The sequence below is a fragment of the Orbilia oligospora genome, assembly GCF_000225545.1.
Source record: "Orbilia oligospora ATCC 24927 unplaced genomic scaffold scaffold00054, whole genome shotgun sequence".
Classification (NCBI taxonomy): Eukaryota; Fungi; Ascomycota; class Orbiliomycetes; order Orbiliales; family Orbiliaceae; genus Orbilia; species Orbilia oligospora.
This window is the reverse complement of record NW_011645611.1, coordinates 1,556,630-1,583,415: the sequence shown is the minus strand read 5'-3', so window position 1 is coordinate 1,583,415 and position 26,786 is coordinate 1,556,630. Positions and strand designations below refer to the sequence as shown.

At 46.2% G+C, this 26,786-nt stretch overlaps 9 protein-coding genes across 9 annotated transcripts; 3 read left to right on the top strand and 6 right to left on the bottom strand.

Moving 5' to 3' along the window:
* Positions 1–716: 716 nt before the first annotated feature.
* Positions 717–1,864, bottom strand: AOL_s00054g489 (uncharacterized protein; the record flags this gene model as incomplete). The annotated part of the gene is made up of 2 exons (XM_011121805.1): positions 717–1,105; positions 1,195–1,864. The coding sequence occupies 2 exons, from the start codon at positions 1,862–1,864 to the stop codon at positions 717–719; spliced, it is 1,059 nt and encodes a 352-aa protein (XP_011120107.1).
* Positions 1,865–2,320: 456 nt separating this feature from the next.
* On the bottom strand, positions 2,321–3,195 carry AOL_s00054g488 (uncharacterized protein; the record flags this gene model as incomplete). The annotated part of the gene is made up of 4 exons (XM_011121804.1): positions 2,321–2,506; positions 2,585–2,672; positions 2,739–2,850; positions 2,964–3,195. 4 exons carry the CDS (start codon positions 3,193–3,195, stop codon positions 2,321–2,323), a joined length of 618 nt encoding a protein of 205 aa, XP_011120106.1.
* A 1,261-nt stretch (positions 3,196–4,456) lies between these two features.
* AOL_s00054g487 (uncharacterized protein) lies at positions 4,457–6,082 on the top strand (the record flags this gene model as incomplete). The annotated part of the gene is made up of 2 exons (XM_011121803.1): positions 4,457–4,857; positions 4,942–6,082. 2 exons carry the CDS (start codon positions 4,457–4,459, stop codon positions 6,080–6,082), a joined length of 1,542 nt encoding a protein of 513 aa, XP_011120105.1.
* Positions 6,083–6,772: 690 nt separating this feature from the next.
* On the bottom strand, positions 6,773–10,337 carry AOL_s00054g486 (uncharacterized protein; the record flags this gene model as incomplete). Its single annotated transcript, XM_011121802.1, has 9 exons — positions 6,773–7,024; positions 7,083–7,281; positions 7,338–7,549; positions 7,605–7,745; positions 7,797–8,223; positions 8,276–8,571; positions 8,628–8,992; positions 9,061–9,345; positions 9,398–10,337. 9 exons carry the CDS (start codon positions 10,335–10,337, stop codon positions 6,773–6,775), a joined length of 3,117 nt encoding a protein of 1,038 aa, XP_011120104.1.
* Positions 10,338–11,495: 1,158 nt separating this feature from the next.
* Positions 11,496–16,256, bottom strand: AOL_s00054g485 (uncharacterized protein; the record flags this gene model as incomplete). The annotated part of the gene is made up of 6 exons (XM_011121801.1): positions 11,496–11,717; positions 11,786–13,405; positions 13,474–14,790; positions 14,844–15,278; positions 15,330–15,427; positions 15,485–16,256. 6 exons carry the CDS (start codon positions 16,254–16,256, stop codon positions 11,496–11,498), a joined length of 4,464 nt encoding a protein of 1,487 aa, XP_011120103.1.
* Positions 16,257–19,551: 3,295 nt separating this feature from the next.
* AOL_s00054g484 (uncharacterized protein) lies at positions 19,552–20,537 on the top strand (the record flags this gene model as incomplete). The annotated part of the gene is made up of 3 exons (XM_011121800.1): positions 19,552–19,634; positions 19,908–20,111; positions 20,186–20,537. The coding sequence occupies 3 exons, from the start codon at positions 19,552–19,554 to the stop codon at positions 20,535–20,537; spliced, it is 639 nt and encodes a 212-aa protein (XP_011120102.1).
* Positions 20,538–20,824: 287 nt separating this feature from the next.
* On the bottom strand, positions 20,825–21,235 carry AOL_s00054g483 (uncharacterized protein; the record flags this gene model as incomplete). Its single annotated transcript, XM_011121799.1, has 1 exon — positions 20,825–21,235. The coding sequence occupies one exon, from the start codon at positions 21,233–21,235 to the stop codon at positions 20,825–20,827; it is 411 nt and encodes a 136-aa protein (XP_011120101.1).
* A 409-nt stretch (positions 21,236–21,644) lies between these two features.
* On the top strand, positions 21,645–22,426 carry AOL_s00054g482 (uncharacterized protein; the record flags this gene model as incomplete). The annotated part of the gene is made up of 2 exons (XM_011121798.1): positions 21,645–21,766; positions 21,871–22,426. The coding sequence occupies 2 exons, from the start codon at positions 21,645–21,647 to the stop codon at positions 22,424–22,426; spliced, it is 678 nt and encodes a 225-aa protein (XP_011120100.1).
* A 506-nt stretch (positions 22,427–22,932) lies between these two features.
* Positions 22,933–24,932, bottom strand: AOL_s00054g481 (uncharacterized protein; the record flags this gene model as incomplete). The annotated part of the gene is made up of 2 exons (XM_011121797.1): positions 22,933–24,004; positions 24,073–24,932. The coding sequence occupies 2 exons, from the start codon at positions 24,930–24,932 to the stop codon at positions 22,933–22,935; spliced, it is 1,932 nt and encodes a 643-aa protein (XP_011120099.1).
* Between the last annotated feature and the right edge of the window lie 1,854 nt (positions 24,933–26,786).

Here is a 26,786-nt window from a genome sequence, read left to right as displayed (position 1 = left end):
GTAGTTTTAGCTAGTACGTTTAAATACTTATTTATATATAGTCTTGGAGCCAGACGTATATATTTCCTAGTCTTGTATTAAAACGCTTCGGCAAGTATATTTCCCGCGTTTAGAGCATCAAAAATAAAGACACGCATGCATGGGGGATTAATTGCGAACTCCCTTACATGCATACATAGCTTTAGGTTTATTCGGTCCGTCCTCGCCTCAAATCAAACTCCGCGAAAAAAAAATTTGATCCATGGCTAGCTGGTTTTTTTTTTTTGTAAATCGATCATATGATCGTATATACAAGGGGTGCCCGGGGGGGGGAATTCAAAAAAAAGTTCTAGACACATGTTACGTCTTCGAACTTCAGGGTTATTCGTTGAAAATTAAGCAGGATCGATGGTCAACGGTGTTTATATATATTGGGTTCTTTTAGATTGATATTGTCGTGGGTATCCTTGATACGGAAATACGGGTGTCTGTAAATATATTTATTTATAACCAGGACAAAAAAAAAAGTGAGCTAAAAACAACGTTTCAATAGTGGCGCGAATCGATAGAATAGTAGAATTCAAAACTGAAAATGTAATAATTAAAAATTATGATACCTTCAAAAGTATATATAACAGGAGAAAGGAAAAATAAAAAAAAAAATAAAAAAAAGAGGAAGTAGAAGAGGAAGAAATGTCTAAAATATGTCGTCGCCTTCATAGGTTGTTTTTATTTCTTTATTTCCTCTTCTCGGATACCTCATCTTCAGCCTCATCCTCACCCTCATCCCGGGGCATAACCATCCCCATGGACCGCAACATATTAGCCGCCGGTCCCGCGTCTCCACCCTGCGCCTTCAAACTCTCGAGCATATTCCTCGCGATCTCATAATTAAGCTCGGCATCGAGATCGTGGCTTCTTGGCGGACGTTGTTGCTTATGCTTCGTGCGACCTCTTCCTTCATCCACACTTGCGCCTGGCCGGTTCGGGTCCAGCGCGCCGGCCGCTACCAGTTCCTGTTCCATCTTGGCCATTGTTTGACGTATTGACTGTTCGTCTTCGTCATCGTCTGAGATTTCTTCTTCTTCGTTTGGTGGGGTGTGGGGGTTGGATTCTGCGGGAAGGCCTGTAGTAAAAGAAGAAAGAAAAAAAAAGAAACGTTAGCGGCTCCAAAACATAAAGTAAACGTTAACGATGTTTTGAATATAAACGTACCCATCATCTCTCGCATCATCTTTGAGAACTCTCGTTCATCGAAGCTAGCGTCCCTGTCTTCTTCATCGGTGCTGATATCGTCTTCATCATCGTTGATATCGTCGTCGTCATCACTGTTGAACCTGTCATCGTGATGTTGTCCGAATCGTACCCCGCCATACCCCGCCGAGTCGTCATTCATGAACTTCTCAAAGTTCTCCACCATCTTTTTGAGCTTGTCCTGCTGCTCTTTATCGCTGAACGCTGACTTTTCAAAAAATGGTGCGGAAGAAGGTCCTTGGGTCCTAGTACTGGTGCCGGCCATGTTTGCTTCGAACTCCTCGTAGTCTACATCCAACCAATTTTCAGAATCAACCTGATGATTCCAGGACTTTATATCTTCGTCAGACGGCAGCAACGATGCCGCAGAAGCTCCGTTCAGACTATCCATAATAGTCTTCGCCTCCGCGGCCAATCGGCCCTCCGTCTTGTTTCTGTTCCCTGAGACCAGGAGTTCCAATCCGCAGGTCAGCTTCATACCCAGTTCCGACGCGGGGAACTGAGGCGATTCCTTTCCCGGGAGGATAAACGGCCTAGGTGGACGAAAGACCTGTTGTTTCAACTGGGCGTAGGTTATTTTCGTGAATCGAACAGACATTTCAACGGGGTCTCGTGGGGGGAAAGTCGGCATTGTGTTGCATATCTGTTTCAAGGGCCACCGTCACCCCTGGTTAGCTTAACTGGAACCCTTGACCTTGTTCAGCCACGCGTCAGGGCTGCGTTTCGGGGGCTGCAGAACCCCACCACGGTTGCACGGTTGGAGTGGAAATGTTGGGTTTTTCGCATGGTGGGGTGCGGGAAAAAAAGGGGAAGTTTTGGCGAACCTTCAATTGAACTGGATCCCTTAGGCAGAATACTTCGACAATCGTTGATATTAATTTCGGTTTTTCATGTAAGATTTTAGCTACCGTGCGAGGAACAGTAACACGAGCATGATGAAAATGGTCGTTTAGAGCAGCGGGATAGCTGTTATATCGATATTAGCTAATCGTTTCAAACCCCGTGCATACATGCATATTTTTTTTTTTTTTTTTTTTTTTTTTTTTGTTGATAAACCAAACAAATCAGGAAAGGAAACCAAAGAGTCTTACTTTGAAATGCGGTAGAAGGCTTCTTCCTCGACGAGTTGTATATGAAGCAAATCGGCTTGGGACTTTTCGAGAAACCTGATTGCATCTTTGGCTCTCAGCGAACTTAACTGGCCAGCTTTGGCTGCTGCCCGTTCGTCTTTGGATCTAGGTATAATTCGCAGTGCACCATTGCTTATCCACACCTAATTATAGAAGACAACCTTTTCAGTATCCCGGTAAGTTATGTCAAATTAAAGGAGGCAAGAACAGCCTGTTCGTACCCTGTTGTCCGCAACTTCAGGACTTAGCCATTTAGGAAGTGCATGGGCTGCTTCGATAAGCAGGAATTCACCATCCGTATCAGTTACACTGTTCAACTAAGTTAGAAAAAATGCCCTCGCGAAAAGCCTAGTGCGGCAGATAGGAGAATTTTACCGTATCCACAACTGGGGAAACAGTTTGCTGATCTCCCTCAAGAGGAAGACTGTGAACCACTCATCATCGATGGATTCTCCGAATTCTATCCGGCCATGAAGACATGCGATTGCTGACCGAAGCAGGAGGAGACCGTTAGATAACCATTTGGAGTTCTCGAGGATGCAATTTTTTTTTTTTAAAAAAAAGGTGGAAGAACAAGATCAAGCTTTGAGAGAGACTTACCATCATTCTCAGCAATATTAAGTTTAAACTCGTCTCTCTGCCAGATAAAATCGTCCGTAAAAGGCTTGATTGCCTTGAGGATATCTGGAAGTAGTTTTTCTAGCTCAGACTTGACATCATTCTGCGATGCGGCAGCTGTAGATGTCGGGACCAAGTGAATATAATAGTCGACTGTGTCCTCGACTAGTGACTGGCGTGGGAGGCTTCCCAGGCCTAATGAAGCAAAATCCATAACGAACAAAGCAGGAAAGTATGCAGCTTTGAAAGATTTTCGTTACAAAGAAAACGATGAAAGAGATAAAAACAAAAAAAGAGAGAGAAAGAGAGAAGGATCTGGTCGATAGAGAAAAAGTGTGGAAGATCGATTGGTCATTTATGAACTTCACAGTCCTGCCGAGGATAGCTAAGTAATCGCGAAAGCTGGTTGCCTTCTGGCGAGTCAGGTCTCTGGGTGCTTGGATTGCCGTAGCGTGGGCAGCGCGTGGTAGAAAGTGGAGACCCGGGCGGATCGGAGTGAGGTCTTTCGTTCAGGGATATATCATGTCCTCACTGCATGACCCGGGGCGTAGGAAGGGTTGTGATTCGCGGATTGGACGTCCCATGCACCCTCCAAACATGATATGATGAGTATATACAGCTCTGTCGCCAGATACCGGGGAGGGAACCAGGGTTGGAGTAAATAGGCAGCCAGCCAGGGCGTAGAGGCCGTATTTCGTCTGAAGTTTGTCGAGGATGATGATGATGAGGGTTGAGGTTGAATTGAGGGTGAGGTTTGACAATATTTGATAGCAGGTTAACATTAACGTTGCAAGTTGAAGTGCCTCGTGTTACCTCGCCCGAAGCAACAGGATGGCAGTCCGGTTGCTAGTCTTAACCCCGGACGACATGTCCAACACAAACCAAACCCTGTCGATATGTCCAAGTACTATGTCCTGGACACAACATGCAACTGCTTCAGCTTGGACCACCCCGGTCTTCGCCTAGATGGCCATGCAATGGCTGGCCCCGTCAATGCAATACCGTCACAATTCATACATACCATACGCAGGCCTGGTATGGGTTCGGATCCCTTCGATCTGAACTATCTCTGGCTAGGTAGGGAAGATGACATGCGTATGCATCTCGCCCGATGGCTTGCATGCGGTAACCCTTCAACGATGCAACCCCCCCCCTTCCTGATGGCCCTAGCTCAACTCTCGCTTCTTTTCTGGGCAACTTTTACCATGAGAGCTCGGGCGTCAAAACTACTTACACAGTACTTACACTTCCGTTCCCCGCTTTTGATGAGTTTCGATATAGAATACATCTATCGGAGACCCTCGATAATCGCTTGGTAACTAAGAGTCGAAACCTTCTACGAATGAGATTCGGTCTAGGCGTTCGCATTCGGTAAAGTACATCACCCGGATACGAAGCTATAGCTATAGTTCGGATCAAATATAGAGGTGAAGCTAGGAGAGCGGAAGCAAGAAAAAAAAAAAAAAAGGAAAACAATGTCAACTCCTTTGTCATCACACGAGCGGAAGACCTCACTCGCACGGATACACCACGAACTAGGGATACCAGCTCTGCTATATTCGCCACGAGATGTCAAGCTGTTACTCATCACACGTTCCATCCGTCTCTTTGCATACGGCCAAACCACTCTGATCCTCGCATTATTCCTTAAGGCGCATGGCATAACCCTCAAGGGTATCGGATTATTTATGTCCCTGACCCTATTCGGGGACGTTGTCGTCAGCCTTCTATTGACCCTCGTTGCGGATAAAATCGGCCGCCGGAGAATGCTAGCTTTCGATGCATTATTAATAGCAGCAAGCGGCACGGTCTTTGCATTCGTAGGAAGCTATTGGATACTTGTCGTTACAGCGGTTGTCGGTGTTATAAGTCCGAGGTCGGTAGTATTAGATATATGATAAAAAATTGCAAGAAGCGGCAAGCGCTGATGGAGCTTTGACTCTTTTATCTCATGAAATAGTGGGAACGAGATTGGCCCGTTCCGTGCCATAGAAGAGAGTACTATTGCATCTCTTGTTCATGCAGATGAAAGAGCAGACCTCTTTGCATGGTATGTCCTGCTCGGGACATTATCCAGAGCTCTAGGAAACCTAGTTTGCGGCTGGACCGTCACAGCTCTTCAGAATTCGGGCTGGGACCCTCTGGACTCCTATAGGATCATATTCTTGAGCTACTCGGCCTTGGGGATTACAAATATCTTGATCACATCATTGCTGTCAACTAGATGTGAAGATCGAGATCAAAACTCTAAATCTCACGCGGAAACCGGGCCAGAGTCCCAACCATTCCTTGATAACGGCTCTATTGTCGACGGCGATGGGGACGGCGTAGACTCCCAAAGAATCTCAGACACCCCACCTACCCCTCCCAAACCCACCCTGCTCCAAAAACTCACCTCCCTCTTCCCGCACATAACTCCACAATCCCGTGGCATTCTCGTCAAGCTATGTCTCCTCTTTGGCGTCGACTCCTTCGCCAGCGGACTCATGCCCGCCTCCCTCATAACCCTCTACTTCCACGACACCTTTAACTTCCCGCCAGGAGCTCTCGGGACTCTTTTTTTTACTACAAACCTCGTAAGCTCCGCAGGAAATCTCATAGCTTCAGCCGTAGCCCGCAGGATAGGGTTAATAAAAACCATGGTATTCACACACCTCCCGTCTGCTATATGTCTATGCTTAATACCTGCGTTCCCGTCCGTCTACCCCGCTGTCTTTTTCCTGATAATAAGGTCACTACTGGGGTCGATGGATCAAGCTCCGCGGTCTGCATTCCTGTCTGCCGTGATGAAACCGTCGGAAAGAACAGCTGTGATGGGTATTGTTACAGTGACGAAGACGCTAAGTCAGTCTGCCGGCCCGTTTGTGACGGGAATTATGGGTGGCACTGGCTTGTTTTGGGTAAGCTTTGTGATCAGCGGTGGATTGAAGGCTGGATATGATTTGAGTCTTTTAGTCATGTTTACAGCCCTACATAACGTTGGGAGGAGTGAGGAAAGAAGTAGAGAAGCGGAACAGGAGAGTCAGAATTCAAGCCCGAGGAGGAGTCAAGATGACGACGAAGGCGAAGATGAAGACGATAATCGGATCCTGCAGAATTAATCCCTAAGTGTTACCGGATGCCCAAACACTTGAACTTAGACATATATAGAATTCTAGAAGATTAAGTATATATATATATATATATGGACTTAGATCATCACAATACGCATCAACTGCAATTCGGGGTATCTCCGGTTGTTGTTATTTGCCTTTCCATTCAGTTCACTCCCACATTGATCTAATCACACTACAAAAAAGTCCGAAACATATACTATCCAGAGCCTGACAAGAAAAGTAAAAGGACCATCCCACCAATCCCAATATAAGCCAAGACAAGCTCCAAAGCAAAACCAATATTGCGAAATTTTTAAAACGATGAAACAGTTGAGCGGCCAGCTGTTGTGAACCGTCAAGGACAGAAAAGACTGAACTAGAGAAATAAATAACGGCCTGAATGATTGAAAAAATGCGCTAACGACTAGAAACAGTCTTGATGCGGAAAAGAGGACCGGGAATGAATATTGACAGTTATCTGTTTAAAAGGGTACAGAAGAATGGAAATGAAAGGAGTTAGTGATAAGAGAGTGAAAGAATTGAACTTGAATATTAGTATGTGCACAACCGGGTATAGTGACTTTTTTTGTACATCCCATAACCTAGCTAAATTAGTAAGTAATCAATAAGAGAGAGAAAATCATAAGAACCCCAAACATAAAGCACAAAATGAAACGAGTTTTGTCTTGGAATCAATCACACTGCCATGATGGATTCAGGACTCATCATTCCGGGAGTATTATCCATATCCTTTTCTTCAAATTTCTGAACGCTTCCACTATTATTTTCTTCTGATAATGGGGGTGTTGCAGTGGGTGCGATGATAGCAGTGGAACCTGCTGGAGGAGGCTTTGTAGCCACGGGGGGAGGTGGGTTTGGGCGCTTCTTTTTCTTGGAGTTCCCGCCCTGCCCCGAGACTGCCCGTTTTCGTGGGGTAGTAATTTTGCCCTATGAAAAATTAGCGTTGGTCTAAAGATATGAGAGTTGATGGGCACAAGTGACATACGGTAGGTGGTAGCCTTGGCTTCGGAGCTCTTTGTTTGATTGGGAGATCTTCGTCCTCGATAAGCGGCTCGTCGCTGTTCGCATGGAGTTTTGCCAGGAAGAAGTTTTGAACAAGCCCAATTTGGTCTTTGAGGATCTCGCGGGAGAGAGGCTCGAAAGGTGGAGGTGCCTTGTACTCCGTATGGGGAACAGCAGGGTTACTGTATCATGTTAGTAAACCTGATAATTTAGGAGCTGAGAGAGTTCACCATCATACATTGCGCTTTGAGTTTGGTAGTTGCTGTTAATCCGGGTCTGAAGGACTCGCATAAGCCCGGAAGAGATGGACATTCCAAACTCCCTTTCCAATCCAAGATCCTTGAAGCCGTAGTAGTCGTCCCCGATATCGTCCGTGAAATCACCGTTGACAAAGTGTCTCATATCTTCCTCAGCAGCTTCAGGGTTCTCGACATCGTTCAAAGCGGGTCGCTATATAATGTATTAGTAACGGCCATGTGTTAATAGAAACGGATAAGAAGCTCACTAGAAGGTCAGCCAAATGGGCACGCATGCGGTCGTTCAATTGTGACAGCTTGCCTCCTAGGCGTTCCACGTCGTCTCTGATATAGCTCTCGAGCGACTCGATTTCAAGGCCATTTTCAGCTAAGGTGTGGAGGAGGATGTCCTAAGTTATGTTAACAGCTGAAGCAGGACGGCTGATGAAGGTACTTCTTACATCTGGTGCAAATCGCCCTGTTGGAAGAACAGCTTCCGAATACAACATTATTGTCTGGCCCATCTTCTTAAAAAAGCTGGTAGCAATGTCGGTCACAAGGTCAAATGCCGTGGGCTGGAAATCCTCGAATCCGGCATGATAGAATACCTTGGCGATGGAGCGTTGAAACGCGACCCTGTTGATATCCTCGGAGTAGACTGGCCCATCTTCAGAGATCAAAAAATCTTCCGGCTCCTTCTCAACAAACTCTTGAGGATCGTATTTAGCGAACTGGTTGTTGTATACCTGAGTTTGGACCTGCATTTGTTTGATGACACCGATCTTATGGCATATTTTTCGCGTATCCTGCATCATTTTCATATTCGAATCCATATTTCTCGCCAGACCTGTCGGGGGTTGTGTAAATCCCCCCTTTGGAGCCAGACGCCTGAAAGTTGTTAGGTTTTTCTTCCTATAGGCGGCGAAGTTACGCGACTTACAAGTTATCGTTGTACCGGTCAATTTCATCCTCATCGTCACCCAGCCACTGCAAATTATATGGTAATTCTGGAACACCGTCGAGAATCTTATAATAATTGGGCAACAATTCATCTTCTTCTTCAGCGTGCTCCTCGACTGCGACGGCAAGCGGTGCCTTGATATCCTTCGTAGCAGCGTCCTTGTCTCCGTGGGAGAGTTCGGACCTTATGTAACGGCCCATACCAGCTCGCGTTCGTATTAAGGCCGGTTCGTCAAGGTTTATCTTGGTTCCACGGAAGAGCTTATGCCTCTCGCTCTGAAAATCATAATAAGCCTCACTTCACCATCATCCTGTGTTATAAATTCACTTACTGCTGCCCGGGCTCTAGCTTTCTTCGTCATAGTTTTCCAAATCTTGTACTCAGGGTCAAGGTCATCATCAACTTCATACTTCTCAATCGTGGGGTCGAGATCCAAAGTTGATATGATACCATTACTGGGCGTGTGTGCCAGTGCAGGGCTTCCAAACCCGTTCTGAGAGCCAAGACCACTCGTCTCTGCCAATATATGTCCTGGAACGGGACTATCCCTAGCTTTAATATCTGGAACACCCTGTATATTGAGGGTCGGAGGTTTGGCCTCAGGGGTGCTCTCAGTCCGTACGGGCTTTGCTCCTCCCTTCTTAGATTTGCTAGTTCCGGGAGCCTTCCGATTCATTCGGGACGACATTATAGGTTCTTTTGTTTTTATCGCACAATTAGCGTACGTACTTCCCCAGCTCATGACTTGCACACCAACTCCTTACCATCGTCGCTCTCGGCATCAGCATCCTGATCATGTGCACCTGCTTCTTCGGCTTCAACCTCTGCTCTATCACGAATCGTAATGTCGGGGATCAAGGGAATGAGATTTTGCGTCATCTTCTGCATCGCGATGGCGTGTTTTCGTAAATAGTGCTTCGGATCTGCATTATACTGTAGGCAGTTCTGCCATATGAGATTCACATCATCAATGAATTCCCTTTTGCTCTTGTAGGCCAGCTGTTTGAGCTTCTTCATAACGGTTCCGAGGTCCATAGGTTGTTTGATAACTGGTTCTTCGTTAGGGACTATATAACACCCGTTTAGAGGACAGAAACTTACTATTAAAGTAATCGGGGGCTTCACGCTTGTTCACCCTATTAAGGAATGCCGTCGAGTGCTCTGTCTGGGCGCGAAGCTCAAGTACAACCTTCTCGGCAGCTTCGTATAGTTCTTCTTGACCAACTTTGTCTTCACTTGCCCATTTCGACCGATTCTTTTTCACTTCAGACATCAAATTTCGCAATTCCATGTCCGACACAGCTACACGTTCTCGCTTCGCATCAATCCTGGCAATCAAATGCTTGAGTGTCAAGCTTGAGGCTCCCAAGTTCGCATTGCTAAGCTTTCCAGGCGCACCCTGCGCATTCGCTTCAGCATTAACTTGCCGATCTGACTCGTCTAGCTTTTGCTGTTCCAGCATGGCATCCCTATCACTCTCCAATGTGTAGAACATTGTCGAAAATGAGAGCTTGGCAGCATCTTCCGCGGCCTTCTTATCGGCTTCAAGCTTCTCCCGGGTGACGGTAGCACTGTCCTTCCCAGAAGGTGACTTTGTACGGTCCGGGGAAGATATCTGAATCGTAGGTGGGATTGGCGATCTTGGTTTCTGCACGGGTGGCGGCGGCGCTTCATCTTCCTCTTCGTCCATATCATAGTCATCATCTTCCTCAGCTCTTCGCGCCCTGATAACCGGCGTAGATTTTTCTCCATCTTTTGATACTCCATTTGGTAGCAAGGTATCGACCTCGCCATCATTCGGTTCTTCTATCCCCAGCAACTCATGCACTGTCAGTTCTGTAGCGCAACATGGCCGCCCGCTAGGAAAGATAGCGGCAATGGTCTTCTCGAACTGCGCGTAACGAGCGCGACATGCCGCCGTTAAGGGATCGATTGGTTCTTCCTTTTCGGCCTCCGCAGGATCGATCGAGTTTGTCCGCGTCCTAGATCGCTCATCCCGGAGAATCTGGACCCGGAGATTCGTCGACGGGTAGGACGACATGTGCTATAGACCGCCCGGATTCGACGTGTACCCCAATTTATAGATGGTTGGAGGTGAATTAGAATCCAAAAGGGGGGTTGGGTTCTGTCTGTTAACGTCTAAGGGAGGGAAACCCTGAAATATATCACGTTATCGGGTATCCTCCCTCGTCGCGCAGTTCCGACAGTTCGGACAGAAATGATAGGTTGCAGAAAGGCGTTTGGGAGCGGATTAACTCATAGCAGGCGAGAACCGTGGCCATGCAAAGGAACGAACGACTTTCTACGATGAAATTACAAAGTTTGTGGGCAGAAGTCTTGATAGGAGTCGCCGGGTGTGATTCCGATGTGCTGGATTGATGAGGCAGATGTTTGTCGTTGGTGTTGTTGTGAAGTTGCGGCTGCAGCCGCCAAACGCGGGTCATCTTGCTTGCCTGCTGGTTCCAGCCGAGGGACTGAGACTACGCCGGGGCCGGTGTAGCATCCAGCCCTAGCAAATGCCGAGCAGATATCACATGGAGGGGCCACGAGACGATCATGATACAAATAACTCCAAGGACAGAGTCGTTAACTGCATTTCACGGAAATTGTTCTATACGGCAGTTTTGTATCTCTTGTTGGAACAAGCTGGCCTATCGATTACCAGGCCAAGATGTCTACTGGTGCAATATAATACCAAACGAAACGTCCCTCCATATATCGTATATCCGCACGCTAAATTTACAAACAAAAGCATAAAAAACCCCTATAGACACCATCTGAAGTACCCGGTCTAGCATTAACATTACTAGGATTGAGCGGGGAGTGATCCGAAAACATGAGAACACCTGCGTGGAAAGTCGCTGTTCTAACAGGAAGAACGATTGAAATGCTGGGACACACATACATACAACATACACACTGGACGCCAATGAAACCCTTCCTTTGAGAAACCACGGTGATTAGAATGCCCAAGCCAGTGTCTATCATAAACAAATCCCCTCGTACAAAGAAGTGAAAGAAGAAAGGCTCCAAAAGAAAAGGGAAAAAGGGGACAAAGAGGGCGGAACAAAAGAGAGAAAACGAAGCAGAGTCCCACGCTCGAACCCCAAATCTAAACGAAAACCCCAAATACAATGTCTTTTTGATTATACCCTGATTATCATAGATGATTGTCTTGCCTTTTTGATCATCTTTATCATTACGGCGTCGACGCCCCAGTAATCTTGCTGCTGCTATCGTCTGAATTAGTATCTTTTATCGAGTTTCTTCGCGCAATATCTGCGTCATCCTCATCACGATTGACAAAGGTCCAAGACTCCTCCGCAGAATCGGATGCCTCTTGCTGTGGGTTCTTGATGAGAGATTTTGCATATTCCATATCTCGGTAAATGGCTTGAATAGCCGTTTGTACTCCATCCTCCTATCCGAATCTATTAGCATTTTGCCTAAGGAATGTTGGCTGGTTTGCTGGTTGGTTGATGAACTTACTGATCGAATTTGTTCGCCCAAGACCCGAGCTTTTGTAATCATACGATTGCTGTTTGTAGCTAGCCACATAGCTTCGGCTAATGTCTTGACGTTTAATTTCTTTAAACAGACACCAACTCCGAGATCCTCTACTCTTCCACCAAAGAAAAATTGATCCCCGAAGAACGGGCTAATAACTGTAGGAAGACCAGCTCTCAAGCTTGCACCTGTCGTACCGGCGCCACCATGATGTACTGCAGCGTCGATATGCTTGAAAAGCCAGTCGTGAGGGGTCGCCTTGATTGGAAGAATACAGTCAGGGAGAGGTATCTCAGGAGTACTGGCGTCCTTTCTCCCCAATCTATCGGACCACCCTTTGGAGAGCAGGCACCTAACTTCAGCCTTTACAACGGCATCTACAACAGTTTGTGTGAGTGCCTGAGGATCAGCCACGACAATTGACCCAAAGCCGATATAAACAATAGGCTTCCCGTCCTCCCTTGCCTTGCGCATAAATTCAATCATTTCCGGTGACGGTTCGAAGTTTGATTGACTCTCGTCCAAAAACCAGTATCCCGTGACTCTGATCCAATCACTAAAGTCCAGAGGAGGGATAACGACGTGAGGACTGAAGTTATACAAAAATGGGACCTTGTTTGGTTGCATCTTATCGAGACTAGTGCTTTTAAGATGAAGCTCCTTCTTTCGCCATCTGTTGACCTGGCTGGCGATAGCTTTCCAGAATACATTGTCGAACATGATGTAAGAAAAGTAGTTATATGCACCTCCCATTTTGTGGTCAGGGACAGCAAAAGCATGAGGGTATGCTCGAGTTCGAGTCCAGGGCATCGTAAAAGCACGGAAATAGGGGATCTTCATCGCTTCGGCGACATGGATACCAGCCATCGCACTGGGGCTCTCAATAAGGACATCGGAATCCTGACAAGCGGCCCATGCTGAACTAAGAAGATCGTCGATCCATGTTCGGAATTTCCCTGCCGCTTCCTTGAGGAAGGAAATCGTAAACATACCATTTTCGACACATATTCTCATCAATTCAGCAGGGTCGCCAGCAACTTCTCGAAACTCGATACCATGACTCTCCACCCAATCTTTGAATTCAGCGTGGGTTGCGATTCTTGCTTTGTGGCCTTCCTTCATGAGACCCTTGCAAAGAGCAATATAAGGTTGGACGTCACCTCGTGAGCCGATTGTCAAACAAGTGAATCTTAAAGGCTCGCTAGGCTTGAAGTGGATGATAGATGTGTGCGGATCGTCAAATACTATTGGCGGCACATCCATGCCATGGCCCTGAGCCACTTCGTTCGTTGTATGCGGAAGTTTCATCTCGTGCTCTAGATGTCCTGCCTCTAACCTGGCCTCCTGTAGCATATCATGCTCCTTCTTCGCGATCTCTGCGTTCGCCTTTTGTTCAGCAGTAATCAACTGGCTCTCGCGCATTTGCCGAGAGTTATCTATAGCTTTCGCCAACGTGCTTCCGCAGTCATCCCGGTTTTCTAGACCCGCAAACTCAAAGAAGAGCTCTTCGTGGCCGCGAATGGTCACGACAAGCCCGTGGTAACTGAATCGGAACCCTTTCTCCTTATCGACGTTCTCAATGTCGCGAAGTGGCAGAATCATCTTAACGATTAACATGTTAGTAGTTTGAAAAACATCAACGGAAGCACGAGTTCTAGATGCATACGTACCCTCGTTCTAGTGCCAGGTACAATACTCCTGAAGCAGAAGTGCTGATCACCAAGATATATTTTGCCGTATAAAGGCAGGACGCGGGATAAATAGCCAAAGTAAACTGCAATAAGATTTTCTGATTCGGGAAGAGCGAATCTTTGTCGGAAACGTTCAGAAGGCGTAGCTGCTCCTTCATCCTCATCATCAGCATCCACATCGCCAGCTGCGTCAGCGTTGGGTATCGGCCCCTGGTCATCATAATGTTTCCTTCCACCAGTCCACATATCTGAGACTTTGCCGAAGTAGCCCATACCTCCAGATGCTACCCCCTTCGATCGGCGCTTCATCCAGTCGGCAATGCCCTGGGCCGAACGTATGGGATACGATCCCACCCTGTACACGTCTCCGAGACTAGGACTAGACAACGAAAACCTCTTGTCGGAGGAGGTTCTCTCTTCTAGAGACGGCCGACCTAGCTCACCCGGGGAGGATTCAATCTTCTTGACAGATCCTTCCGGGACGTTAACAGGAACTCCTAAGTCTGTGGCGGCTCTCGAGGGCGGATGAATATTAAGCGGGGGCGCCGGAAGGGGATCGATAGTACCGGCGTTATCCTTCAGCGTCGGGGACCTACCCCTATTGATTCCAGACGGGTCGGTGCCAGCGGGATATGATTGTTGGAAAACATCACTTCTCGATAAGAACTGGCTAGCTGCCAGTTCTCCTTCACTTTCTGATGACATGGGGATAGCATCAGACGACTCAGCCAATGACGACGGCTCACTCTGCATCGACTTTACGAATGAGCTGGATGACATTTCTCGCGATGGGGATGCTGCCGCCGATCTAGGCGGGGAAGCCTTGCGTCCCTTTGTTTTTCGTCTGAAAACGCTCGCGATCGAGGAACTCCGGGCTTCATTGTTATCCATACTTTTTCTGGAAAAGTCGATGCTCCGCCGATTGGTTACGTCAAAACTTCGACGGGCATATTCGCCGCTGGTTCGGGGACTACCGACCACCGGAGATGTAGGCACGGGAAGTAAAGTATCTCGAACCGCTTCTCGGAGCAACGGCGCAACGGGGCCGTCCAGGCTCTTGAGGTGAACTGTTGCAGCTGGCCAAGCGGGCATACCCATTACGAGCGAATGCCGTATAGACTGTCCAGTAGGCGATGAAGGAGCCATTTCACGAACCGGTGAGCAGCCAAGACTTGCTCTCTTCGAATTTCCCCGAGTTAAAAGATGTTCCGGAATCTTTTGGGCCGTTGTATCTTCCACCAGTAGCCTAATAAGCTCGAAAGCCTCGGCGCCGAACGAAAAGAAGGAAAAAAAGTACTAGATGCGCCAGTCAGCAGGCAGTTGGATTCGCTCTTAGGTCACACACTCACCTCGTCAATAGCGTACGACTCATCATCAGCCACAACCTTCAACTTGAAGGTCTCTGCGAACTCGATGACAGGACTTTTCTCGATCTCAAGTACATTCTCAATAGGAATGACAACCTTAACACTATCGCCATCATTGTGAATCCGAAAGATTACTTTTTCTAAGGCCTTGGTCCATTCGGCAGCGCTTGTCGCGGAGTCTGCTTTGAATTCGTACTTTCTAGAATTGGTGACGAGTGCAAAAGAATGATCTTTGCTTCCTTCATCGACATAGGCATGTATCGCATAGCGAAGGTCAATATTACCGCTCGGGAAGTAAAGATCCGAAGCATCCGCGTAATAGGAGAGAACGTCTCCTTTCAAAGTAAACCAATACCGGCCGTAACGGGGATTCTTCCGGCCGCGTTTATAGAAATGTCCTGATTTTAGGACGGCGTCCTATTTAAATTATTAGATGTCTGTAAGAGACACTCTAGGAGTAAAACATACCTGATGCTTCGGCATATAAGCGAAGAAGCAAATATGACGATCCGTAAGGTAGATATACCCTTGAAGGAGAACGGTTTTAAGCAGCCAACAAGGGTATTCTAGGTTATAAAAATCAGTTTGCAGACTTCATCTCTAGAAATGTAGCTCTATCATACCGGATTTCACCTCCTCCAATTCTGGAAGGTTAAAGATGACTTTAACTTTCTCCGAGAGCGCAGTTGGGGAGATCGAAAACTCAGGGAATAATACATCTTCGCCTCCAACTTCCTGGGTAGCCTCCATGGCCGAGTTAGTAGCGGTCACCGTTGACTGTGCTAAACTAGGGACCTCGCCTGCCGGTGATCGTGAAACGGACGGGAGGATGGATGATCCTTCGCTAGAAGGCAGCTCTGTCGATGAACTGATATCCTCGGAAGCAGAAGGGGTAGTCGAAGTTGCTGAACTTGACGTATGCTTCGATTTCTTATCATGGCGTTTCTGTTGTATTGATTTTATTATGTTCCTAGGTAGGAATTTACTCTCGCTGAGCCGCTTTGAAGCTGCGGTATCATGCTTTTCAGGGTCTGTAACAGCTTGGGTGCGTTCCTTATTTGCACTTTCCAAGCCTTCTTTAACAACAAAGTTCTTTGCCATCTTCCTTTGTTTTGTTTCTTCATCACCACTATCCTCTTCCTCCGCTTCTTCGTCAATATCAGAATCGAACCTGTGAAAATCGGCTTTCGAACCAGCGGCTTGAATCATCTGAAAGACAGACTGATGCATGCTAAAGTTTCCACCTCTAGCAGATAATGTCACATCTTTGAGATCATCTTCGGTAGCTATCTTGAAACGTTCTGGTAATGCTGGTGAGTGGGATCTGGGTCGTGCACGCCGAGGTAAATCAACACGGTCCAACCGTGTTGGCCGATCCTCGACTTCGGACGACATTTTTGTATTAATCTACGGATAACGAGAAGGAGTCGGGCTTCGTATGTACGGTTCTGATTTGGGGGAGCAGTTCGCGGTGTGGCGGCGGTAGAGCAGATATCAGAAAGAGGGTGTCAAATTGGCTGGTCCGTGTGACCTATGGTTCGACAGTCAGCATACCCATCCAATAGCTACTTCGCAAGGGAACACAAAGCAAAAATCCGCAGATTAAAAGGCTGGTAGCTCAGCAGCTTCAAGTCTCGAGATGATGTTCTGAAGTTGAGGCACCTGCACTTTTGCTTGTGTATGCACCTGGATCCTGTTTTCGCGTGACTCCCTTGGACGGGACACAAGACGAAGCAAAGCGGATAAAGGAACTTCCGAGACGTTTGTTTAAGCTTACCTGTTGATGGAAGCGAGCTCTGATGATTATTGTAATTAGGATTATAGATGGTCGGTAGTGAAAGAACCCGGAATTCGTACGGATTAAGAAAAGAAAGCAGTGGAAGCGCCGATAGTCGAACGAATATCAAGAGATCTAAAGTGTCGAAGCTAACTCAACATGAACGATGCTATGAGGTTCCAAACAAGGTTAACGGCGAATCGTCAGAAGAGATAAGGGCGGACTGGAGGGGCGAATTAAATAAGAAGAATGTGAAAGCGATCGATGGCAGGAGGTAGCTCTGCCATTCACAATCCCCCGAACGATCGAGGCATCACCGTGGGGAAGAGGAATGATATTCCAGGCTTGTGTGGCCGGGATGTTTGTAGGGTGTAGATAGCGAGACAGGACGAGAGGTACTTACAATCCGACCAAATTAGTTTGGGTCCCGATGGGTGTGCTTGGGGTGTTTGGGGTGTTTGGGTGGGAAGCAAGCGAGTGAGCGGGCAAGCAACGTACTGTACTGGTTGGTTGGCCAGGTTAGAAATGGGAAAGGAAGCGGTGCATCGGAGGGCAGAGCTGGCCGCTGTCACTGCGCTGCGCACGAATAACTAACTAAGGAAGTATATTATATAACGTTAACACCGGGATGCAAGGTGTACGGTATCATGTAGTTGATATGAAGGATGTGGCCACGCCCCGACAGTCCACGCCCGCCAGGCTGTCCCTACCAGTGGTCGTCCTTGATCGTCGTCGGCCATGCAAGGTATACTTCCCTAGTTTAGGTACGATAATATGGCCATGCTTTTTTTTTTTTTTTTTTTTTTTCTTTCGAGGGCAGGAATGGCATTGATCTGATCTGATCTGATTCGGTCTGATAAGGATAGGTATGGTACGTAAGTACTTACTTTAGGTAGTTGATCGGGCTATCTTAGCATCAAACCCGTTTATACGAACTGAACTTCAAGACTAAGTTGGATCTTTTCTTCGAGTTCATCCATCAAGGGCATGCTCCTGTCCAATGATGCAATTCGCCTGGATTGTCCTATGTGTACCTATGCATCCACGGCATCGCCTGCAGGTCTAATCCAGCATTTCGCATAAATCAATCCCTGGTCTCCGCAAGCCGCGACCTAACGTTGATTGGGCGACATTGGCACCTTCCCAAGGCGGTTCTTCTCTTGCTCCTAGCGAAAAGACGGCCAGGCTCGAGGCTTAAACTCTGAAATTTTCGCTATTGAATCGGTTTTTCGAAATGCAATTTCCATCCGCGCCTTCTAGAGGCTGCATGCCGTCATCATCGCTGGAACCGAAACCGTCTAAGCCGCAAGCTTATTATAAGAATCGGATCCTCGAGGTACATCATGTAAGTGTGTAAGGTAGGTAACTTAACACAATTTAGCCTGCACCTGCATCGGGCTAGCTCATCTGGAGCTTGAGCTTGACTGTTTCGATGTTTGGACGAGACGAATCTTAGTCAGGGAGCCTCAAACAACGCCTTTCGCAGGAGAACTACTAGTTTTGTTCGTATCGTCACGAATTGACCCGATTGAGCTCTTCGACAAACTAGTTAGCACTATAACGTACGTAAGTACGAAGCCACTGCGCTCTTCTTGCAAGGGTGGAATGGTGGCTTTGAATCGATGCACATCGAGAGCTCTAGCGCTCTTTTCTTCTTCTCCCTCGTTGCACTGGGCCTCAATAGTACAGGCCACAACCAGGATATTTCGACAACATCCAGTAATGCCAGTCTGCCCGCGGCCGCGTAGGGTCTGGTGGACAGATGGGCGGTGGTGGGATGACCTACGCGACATACGTCAGCAAATATCTGAATCGATGCTACATGAGAACGACGAGACAACATGAGAATGGATAGACTTATACATGTCGTTGGGTTTGTGACCACCGTCCGAGGCTCATTATATTGCTATTATATTTCTTGGAGTATAGATAGAGAAAGAGCTCAGGTTAGCTACAAATACATGTATCGACCACTTGCTTTGTAAGTTTGGAGATGGAGATGCATCGATGGTATGGTACGATATGGTATGCTGAGAGAAAGAACTCGACTCATACCGGTACTCCTCATTTAGGGCTGATTGGGTATACGCTTCATGGTCAGCTTTGCTTATATTTTGCTCAGGTCTCTAACTTCTAGAGGATCTTAATATGAACTCAAGGATCTAACATGACTTTCATATTATATTATATGAGTATTTATTAGTCAATGGCCAAAAAAGGCATTTCATGATATCGATACACTGTGTATGCATGGCGTTGGGTTTATAATTTCAGGAAGTGCCTGGGTAGATGTACCAGCTTGCCAGACTGCTCACGCTGTCTTGTAATTAGAGTCATATGCAAGAAGCACTTAATTAATTGATCTGCTGGAAGGTATTCAGCTATGTATATCACTATTTACACCTTCTATTCTATCTCCTTAAGTACTTAGTGTCTACCTATTATTCTGAAAATATAATATCTTTCGAGTTAATGAATCTTGCATTGCAACATTGCATTGTCACCAACCTGCTTACACAATCCAAAATGGATCCTCTCACCCAACTTGACTCACAAGCAACTGCAGGTACCATAGAATTACAAGATCTCGCCAATAAGGTAGGCCTGAATCCTTTTCGTCTGTTTCATAATTAGTTAATTAGTCAGCTTATTCCCGTATAGAATATTCATCTAGATCCTGTTGACACCGTTGACGGCCTGTTAGTCTGGTGTTGGTTTTCGCAGGATCCAAATCCGGCCTACTTAAAGTCGGCCGAGAAGTCGCCTCTCAATTGAACTCGATATCAAAACCCAACCCACCAAAAATTCATCATCACCATCACATTCAAACACCATCGTCAATTGCATTTGTACGATCGTTCAATACCAGACATCTTCTCAAGACGTACAAAAGGAATCCCAAAAGGACCCAAGATGCAATCCCTCAGCTTCTCTGAAAAAGAACTCTTCGGCGGCTCCATCACCGCCAATGTTCCAACCGCTTGGACCGATCTCAGGTTTGTAATTCAATAAAAAAAGACCCCACCATCTCCCCCGCCAAATTGCTTAAGCTTCCGCGTTCTAAAGCTTCGGTCCCCAAAGATCAAGCACCACATTCATTCATTCCGCGCGCGCCTGCTCAATCATTTGAAACCCCCTCCTTTGGCTTCGAACTCCTCTTTTCGCAAAAAGTTCAAGATGAAAAACCAAAAAAAATTACTGGGAACAATTTAACCAACCTCGTACACCCCTTCCTCGGCGGAAACGAATATTTCTACCTCGTAATATAGCAACATCCGCCAAGTACCAGATAACCAGGAATGCTTCATCGATATAACCGGTCTTGCGACCTTGATCTTCGAACTCAACGAAAGAGTTGAAAAGGAAAATGACGAAGAAGCTGTCATCTTTCACCTCTCAGATATCTTCGAGGAAAGCCCTTATAAGATCTGGAAGAGCTGGAGACTAGATGCCGGAGAGGCTCCGCAATTAGAGTATGTTATTCCGAACCCGATAACTTCATTTCGACATAGGCCTCCAAATTAACTATTTTTAAATTATTTACTAGTGGCATCCCCGCTTATGCCATGCTTCTGACGACTCCATACGTCGAAAACCGTCGCGACCGAGTTGGGCATGAATCCCAATTTGTCGCTCTCGCAGTAGTCATCATTAGACTCGAGAAGCAGAAGACGGATATTGTCATTACGGCCAATATGCCACATTCTCTCCAAGAGGCTGCTGCAGAAACCACCATCTGCCCTCCTGGTTATGAAGCCGAGAAGGGTATCCCAGCGGATTATGTTTGGACACCCGAGAATGCCGGCCAACCATTGAAGAACCTGCTAGATATCATCGAACAGGGTGTCAAAACTTTCAACATCCATGATTTTGGATTGTTCGTGAATGAGGAGGAATAAGGATAGCGATAATGGAGTATTTGGTTAGACGCGAAGGCTATAGTTATGGATATTCACTATTACAGTCAGCATTTGGGACATTCTTTCAATTTCCAGTTTTATTTGTTATACACCAATATCGTATCCAGAGAGTGTGCTTGATATTATCTTCACACAGGGACCGAACCTCAACAGTCAATCATTCAACAATCAACTAGCAGAATACTGCCTTCATAACCCCCCGTCCAAACGTTCAATAATCACGGCTCCCAACACCAATGAACCACCGACCAAGGAGTTGAACTTCTTCAAAACGATTTATCGTACACCATTTGATCCCTCAACCCCTCTATATCAATCACCGTCTTCACCTCCTTTATCTTCCCCTCCACAAACCTATAAAACACATGCTCCACAACTTCTACACTCTCCCCGGTCGGTCTAAATCCCAGAAACTCTTTCTCTGGCGTACCTTTAATCAATAACCGTGCCGAAACCATTTGCTCGTCTCCAGTATCGTCGGCTACTAAAATATCTATATGGAATTTTAAATCCGGAGCAGGATCTGTAGCTCGAGTCATCAACGTGACATATTTTTCCGCCGGGTAAGGCTTTTGGTTCCAGATAACCGTAGGGTGGACTAAGCTTATGACGAGAGCCCAGTTGCGGTCGTTTATTGCTTGAATGTAGGTCTTGTAGATTTCCTTCAGTGAAGACATTTTCTTTCCGGAAAAAATAATCGAAAAATTAAATAAAACAATTTGAGTTGGGTCCGTATGGTCTGAGATACAAGAACCAGGTGGCCCAAGTTTGAGTCCAAAACCAAAAAACTAGTACTTTCGTGCTAGAGATAGTAAGCTAGAATGAAATAAGTTCAAATACGGTTTTCGAATGACGTCGGGTATCTCCACACAAAAAGCGGCCTCGGTTCAACGGGCGGGCGCCCGCAAGCGAGAATAATGCTATTTTATCATGGTTGTCTGCAGGGCTGACGACGACGTGACCACCTTCCTTCAAATATTAAATCCCCCAACATCCTCAAATGTAGGGACATACATTGCAATCCAAACAAGAACCCAACATTGATACATCCAATTCCTTCCTCCCTTCCTCCCTTCAAATATCATCATGGTACCAAACCGCGGAGACTTTTTCGAATTCCTATCTACGGCGGCGGCGCGAGCGACCAAAGATAAAAATGCCCAAAGAGCATTGAATAACTTGACTTTAACCCACGCGGATGGGCCTGAGTAGGATCCCCCCACCTCCCAAAAATTCAAAACCCTACCCGAGCTATGTAACATATATATACTATGTATGTGATATTTAGAACTAAAACTATAACCATCTATAGTAGGGGCCTTTCATACGAAGACCGAGAAATCATGCTCGAATGCCGCAGGAAAACCAGAGGATACACCCAAACCGGAGCCTCAATCGGACTATTCCTAGGTCTGGGAGCCGCAGTCCTCTCGCTCCGTCGTAGGCGCCTCGCATTTCGAAATCTCCGAGCAATGCAAGGGAAAGGAGCAACAATACGTTTTCCCGACGGAAGGGAAGAAATTATAACAAACTTCCCACCGGGCGTAAGACCTTCGTTTATGAGGAACTTTATGACGTTTAGTTTTTTCGGGTTCACCAGTTATGCACTCGGAGGGTTGGTGGGGAGTAGTTATGGTCAGAAGGATTTGAGAGAGTATAAAGCTCAACATCCTGATGCTGTTAAAAGGATTAATGCGTGGGAGCGGAAGTCTGTGATTTCGATGTTGAAGCTTGCTTTGGAGAAGTTAGAGGAGGTGGATGGTGAGTGGTCGGAGAGGGATAATATAAATGTTAAGGAAGAGGGGAGAGGATTCGATTCCTGGCCCCCGCCGGATAATCCGCCGCCTGAATTCCCTCGGTCGTTTTGAAGCTATAGAAGCGGCGAGCTGTATTTAATGTTATCTATTAGGTATATAAATTACGCAAATGCTCAATACCTAAAACTTAGAGCTATGTTCATCTCCAGAAGGGTTGACTGTCTAGCTTATTCATAGGCGCAACTGTAAAAATTTAGCAAAGGATATGTGAGGTCAAAGCTTGCCAGCTAAATTGTAAATTTAAAGAGCTGTTGTTCCTCTACAATCGTCATCGAATTCACGGGATAGGTTTAAGGAACCATGACTTGCTACCGAGGCAAATATTTGTAGATAAAGGTTATCTGTTCTGACGCCTGATATTTCGCCATTGGAAATCTATGATAAGAGTTTGCGAGTCCAAACTAGAATGCAAGAAGGAGAGTGAGAATATGTTTGAACGACGGATTAATTGTTAACTAAATGCTCTAGCGCTAAATCCTTCAACCGAAAACTCCACATACATGCATGCTGGTAACTAAATTTTGGAATATGCAACTAATGAAATGACTCGTAAAACCTTAATCATCAATCGTGATGACAAGCTTTTCAAACCTCGCCATGCTCGTTTCGTTTTCATCAGAGTCGGACCCTATGTCAATTATACCCCCGACCTTTTTTATGGGGCTTTCATCAGCAGCTGCCGTTCCAGGCTTGTTCCTCGATTTCTCCTCTTTCCAAAGTCTATTCACCTCTTTCTGCATTTTTGCGAGACTAAATGGTGTACCAGACGGAAGCTCCTGCTTCAACTTTGCGAATGTTTCCTTCTGAAAGGTTTGGTAGGGCGTAGGACCCTTAGCAGTTCGAGGTACCGGCTTGATCTGTACGAGTGGTACTTTACACAGCTCGCAGCCCTTAGATGTCGTCCAGGCCGGCTTTCGGCTATGTGCTTTATAGATTCGATCGCACAGTGTACACTGATACTCGAATTTGTAGTTGATCTCATGATTGTGGCAGGTGTCGGGTGTCTCGATATTCATAGCCTTCCCAACTTTCTTAGCCCAGGTTTTGAACAACCTTCCATGTGGGCCCTCAGATTTGAGCTGTCTGCGATCAATCTCTAGAATATCAACGCAGGCGTGTGTGTATTCGTGCGCTAGTGTCTCTTTGATACGCTCGACGTCGTCACAGACTTTGGACTCCAAAGTGATTACGCAGGAGAAGTAGGCAGACGTTCTCTCTTCGCCAAGGCCTGCACTATACCTGACCGTCTGACATGTTCCAGCCGTGGTTTGCTTAGAGTTGGTCCAAACAAGTTTAATTCCGCCTGTAGCAGCGGTTAGCCTCTCAACGGCACCGCCATTGACGGTGTCATCCAAAAGCTTCAGATAGTCATTCGAAATTTCCACTTTTGACTCTTCAAATTGCTTCTTGCGGAGCCGCTCTACGGTCTTCGGAGCAAGTGGTTTACCAGACTTTGATGTTACTCGTGGGTTCATAGTTGTTTTGGGCTTAGGAGTGGATGAAGTCTTGTTGGTCGCTGGTGGAGGTATCGAGGGCTTCTTGATTTCAATTTCTAGATCTGACTCGGAATCAGACAGGTCGAAAATTCGCGAAGATGTTCTCTGGACGATTTTAGGAGGACGCTTAAATCTATTCGGGGTGCTTCTAGTACGTTAGCCGTGGTCTCCAACCTTGTGAATCAAAGAATGTATACATACTGTTCAAGAACGTGGTCCTCATCCACCGCTAGATCTCCCAGTTCTCTACTTAATGTATCAATCTCATCGTTTGATAGGGACGGCACTGAAGATACGACTGCTAGGCTGGGATCTCTCTTCAGACTAATGCGTGGCCTTTGCTTCCGAGGGCTAGGTTGTATCTCTTCCAACACCTGGTCATCCGGTACTTCTTGTTGGATGCCCTGCAATCTCCGCAAGAAGGCTGGGACGGGCTTTGATGATGTTCTATTCAGTTTTGTAGGGCTGCTGACACTAAATGGTGTTCTAGGGGTCTTAGCTTTCTGAGGAGGTGGGCTAGGCATGAATTCTGAGCTGTCGCTGTCTTCGCTTTTGTTTTGATAGTCGTCGTCGTCATCACTGTCGTCGTCGTTATCGTTATTATTGTCGTCGCTATCCTCATCAACAGCAATCGGTATCTGTGTCTGGGAGGGAGTCCTAGTACCTAGGACAAGCGGAGCCCTCCGAGATCCAAAGATGACATCTTCGTCCTCTGAATAATCTTCGTCTTCTGAATCGTCTTTACGCTGCACACGGGGTGTCAGGGGTGCCTGAAGCTCCTCAGTTAAGATGTTATCGTCGGTGTCTGCCGGTAGAATATTCGTCTCGTTTTCTTCGTCGGTTTCTTCATCCTTCTCTTCCATAGAGGAGGGTTTAACCGCGCATGGGGATCTATTTTGTAGCTCCGACCCATGAATAGATTCTTCGTCACAACTAAAGAAAGTCGTATCATCTGCATCTGGTTGGTTCTGAGGTGTGCTTGAGCTCAAGCTCGAGGACAGAACCGAGTTCTGTGCCAGCCATTCTTCATGGGTCGTTTGGTTCAATGTTAAACGGACCATCGTTGCAGGTTATAATATCAAGCTCATGCGTAAATCTCAATATATAGATTGGTGAAAGGAGTAGTAAGAGGTATAATCAAAAATGTAGATGTCTATGGCTCGGGAAGTGATGATGAAACGATATAGATGTTGGCCGATTGAGTTGACAATTCAAGATTCAGGGTATGGTGAATTCGAAAGCTATGCAGCTTAGCGGGGCCCAAACACAACAACCAGTTTTTTGTTTGGGAATTGCCGGATCCGGCAGCTTCGTTGTCCCGGCTACTGGGGGTTGCCGTTCCTGACAACACGTCTTAAGCTCCAAAATACCACAATGTCTTGCTTGTCACATATTCACATCATCTTTCGATCGTACGCGCGTACGGGTGGCTCCACAGCATCAATAGTAGATAACTACTTACTTAAATACCTACTTAGGTAAGTAAATAAACTATATTCTCTGACTACTCAGTTTTATTCCCAGTTTCACTACTAGCCAACTAGATTGCATCGACGCGCCGTCTTCGGTACAAAATGATGATGTTTTAACGTTTTTCTATATATATAGTTAATCAGAATATCGATTGAATCACGAAAGGTTAGCGCCATAAAACCCTTTAGAGAGCTCTTAACGTCTAATCACAATCTGCTAATGAGGTATATGGCCAATAGGTAGCTACCTGCTATCTGTGGATAAAGCCCCGGAATGGGGATAAAAAGCCAGTCAATCCGGAATCTCCGAAGGAGTGGATCCAAGAGTACGAAACCAATCCTGCAGGAATTAATAAGCAATAAACGGTTACACAAATTGGAAACTTAGCTTAAGCATTTGTAGTCACAATATCTGTCTAGAACTCTAAAATTAAACTTATATCTCAATCAACTTTTCTTAGGTCGCAAACTCGGGGTCTCAATATGTGTTGTTCGCTGCTCATGATCAAGAAACCTTTGCGATTGGATCCCAGGCCAGGTGAGGGTTGATACCATTGGGTTTTGGCCTAAGACATCGGTTATTATAAATCCTTCTGCCTGATAACGTTATATTTAATTCCAGAACGCGCATATTCGGAATACGTCTTAACTCCTCGACAAGTTCTCGCTTTTCGCCATATTGCCAGGCCAGCAAACGAGATGATGTGCATGGGTAAGATTTGACGTTCGATCATGAGTCAACTCGCATGCCCGGCCCCGCTATGCATAAAAACGTGAGTCGAAATTATCCATGATCTATCTTGGCTCTCCATCTAGAAAAACATTCCCCCCCCTCGTAAATGAACAATTGAATGCTCCACTTTGCATTGATACTCCGAAATGAATTAGTATTAATCATCATGTATCACCGATAGGGCTTTCGTTATTGTATCATGAGGTGAAGCGCTCCATGTCCGTCCGAACTATTGACTCCACCCGAGGTACAAAACTTCCAGGTACCCCTCGCTCCTAAAACAGTACGTAACCGACCACCTCGTAATCATCGATCAGGCCGTCCCCCCAGCTCCACCAAAGCAATTGGGAAGCTCAAGAAGCTTCTTTTTTCGAAAAAAAAAAAAATAGGAAAGAAGGGAAAAATATTCCAAACCAAGCTCTGCCAATTTTCTTGGAAATTTATATCCTTAAGAATAGTTAAAAAGCTTAAGCCTTAAGATCGTCCTAATGTGGTACGACGGGTGTACACGCAACTCCCAAATACTAGGATCCTACTGACGGATGGCATACATGCCCTCACTTTTATATACTTTCGAACATGGTAGACTTCGGCCGGGCTATAATCGATTATGTAATTTCGCAGTTGGAAAAAAAACAAAGGTCATTGAAATCACAAATGGCCGTAAGCTTAGCTAGAAGAACGATAGCGTGTGACGTTCGAGGCGATGT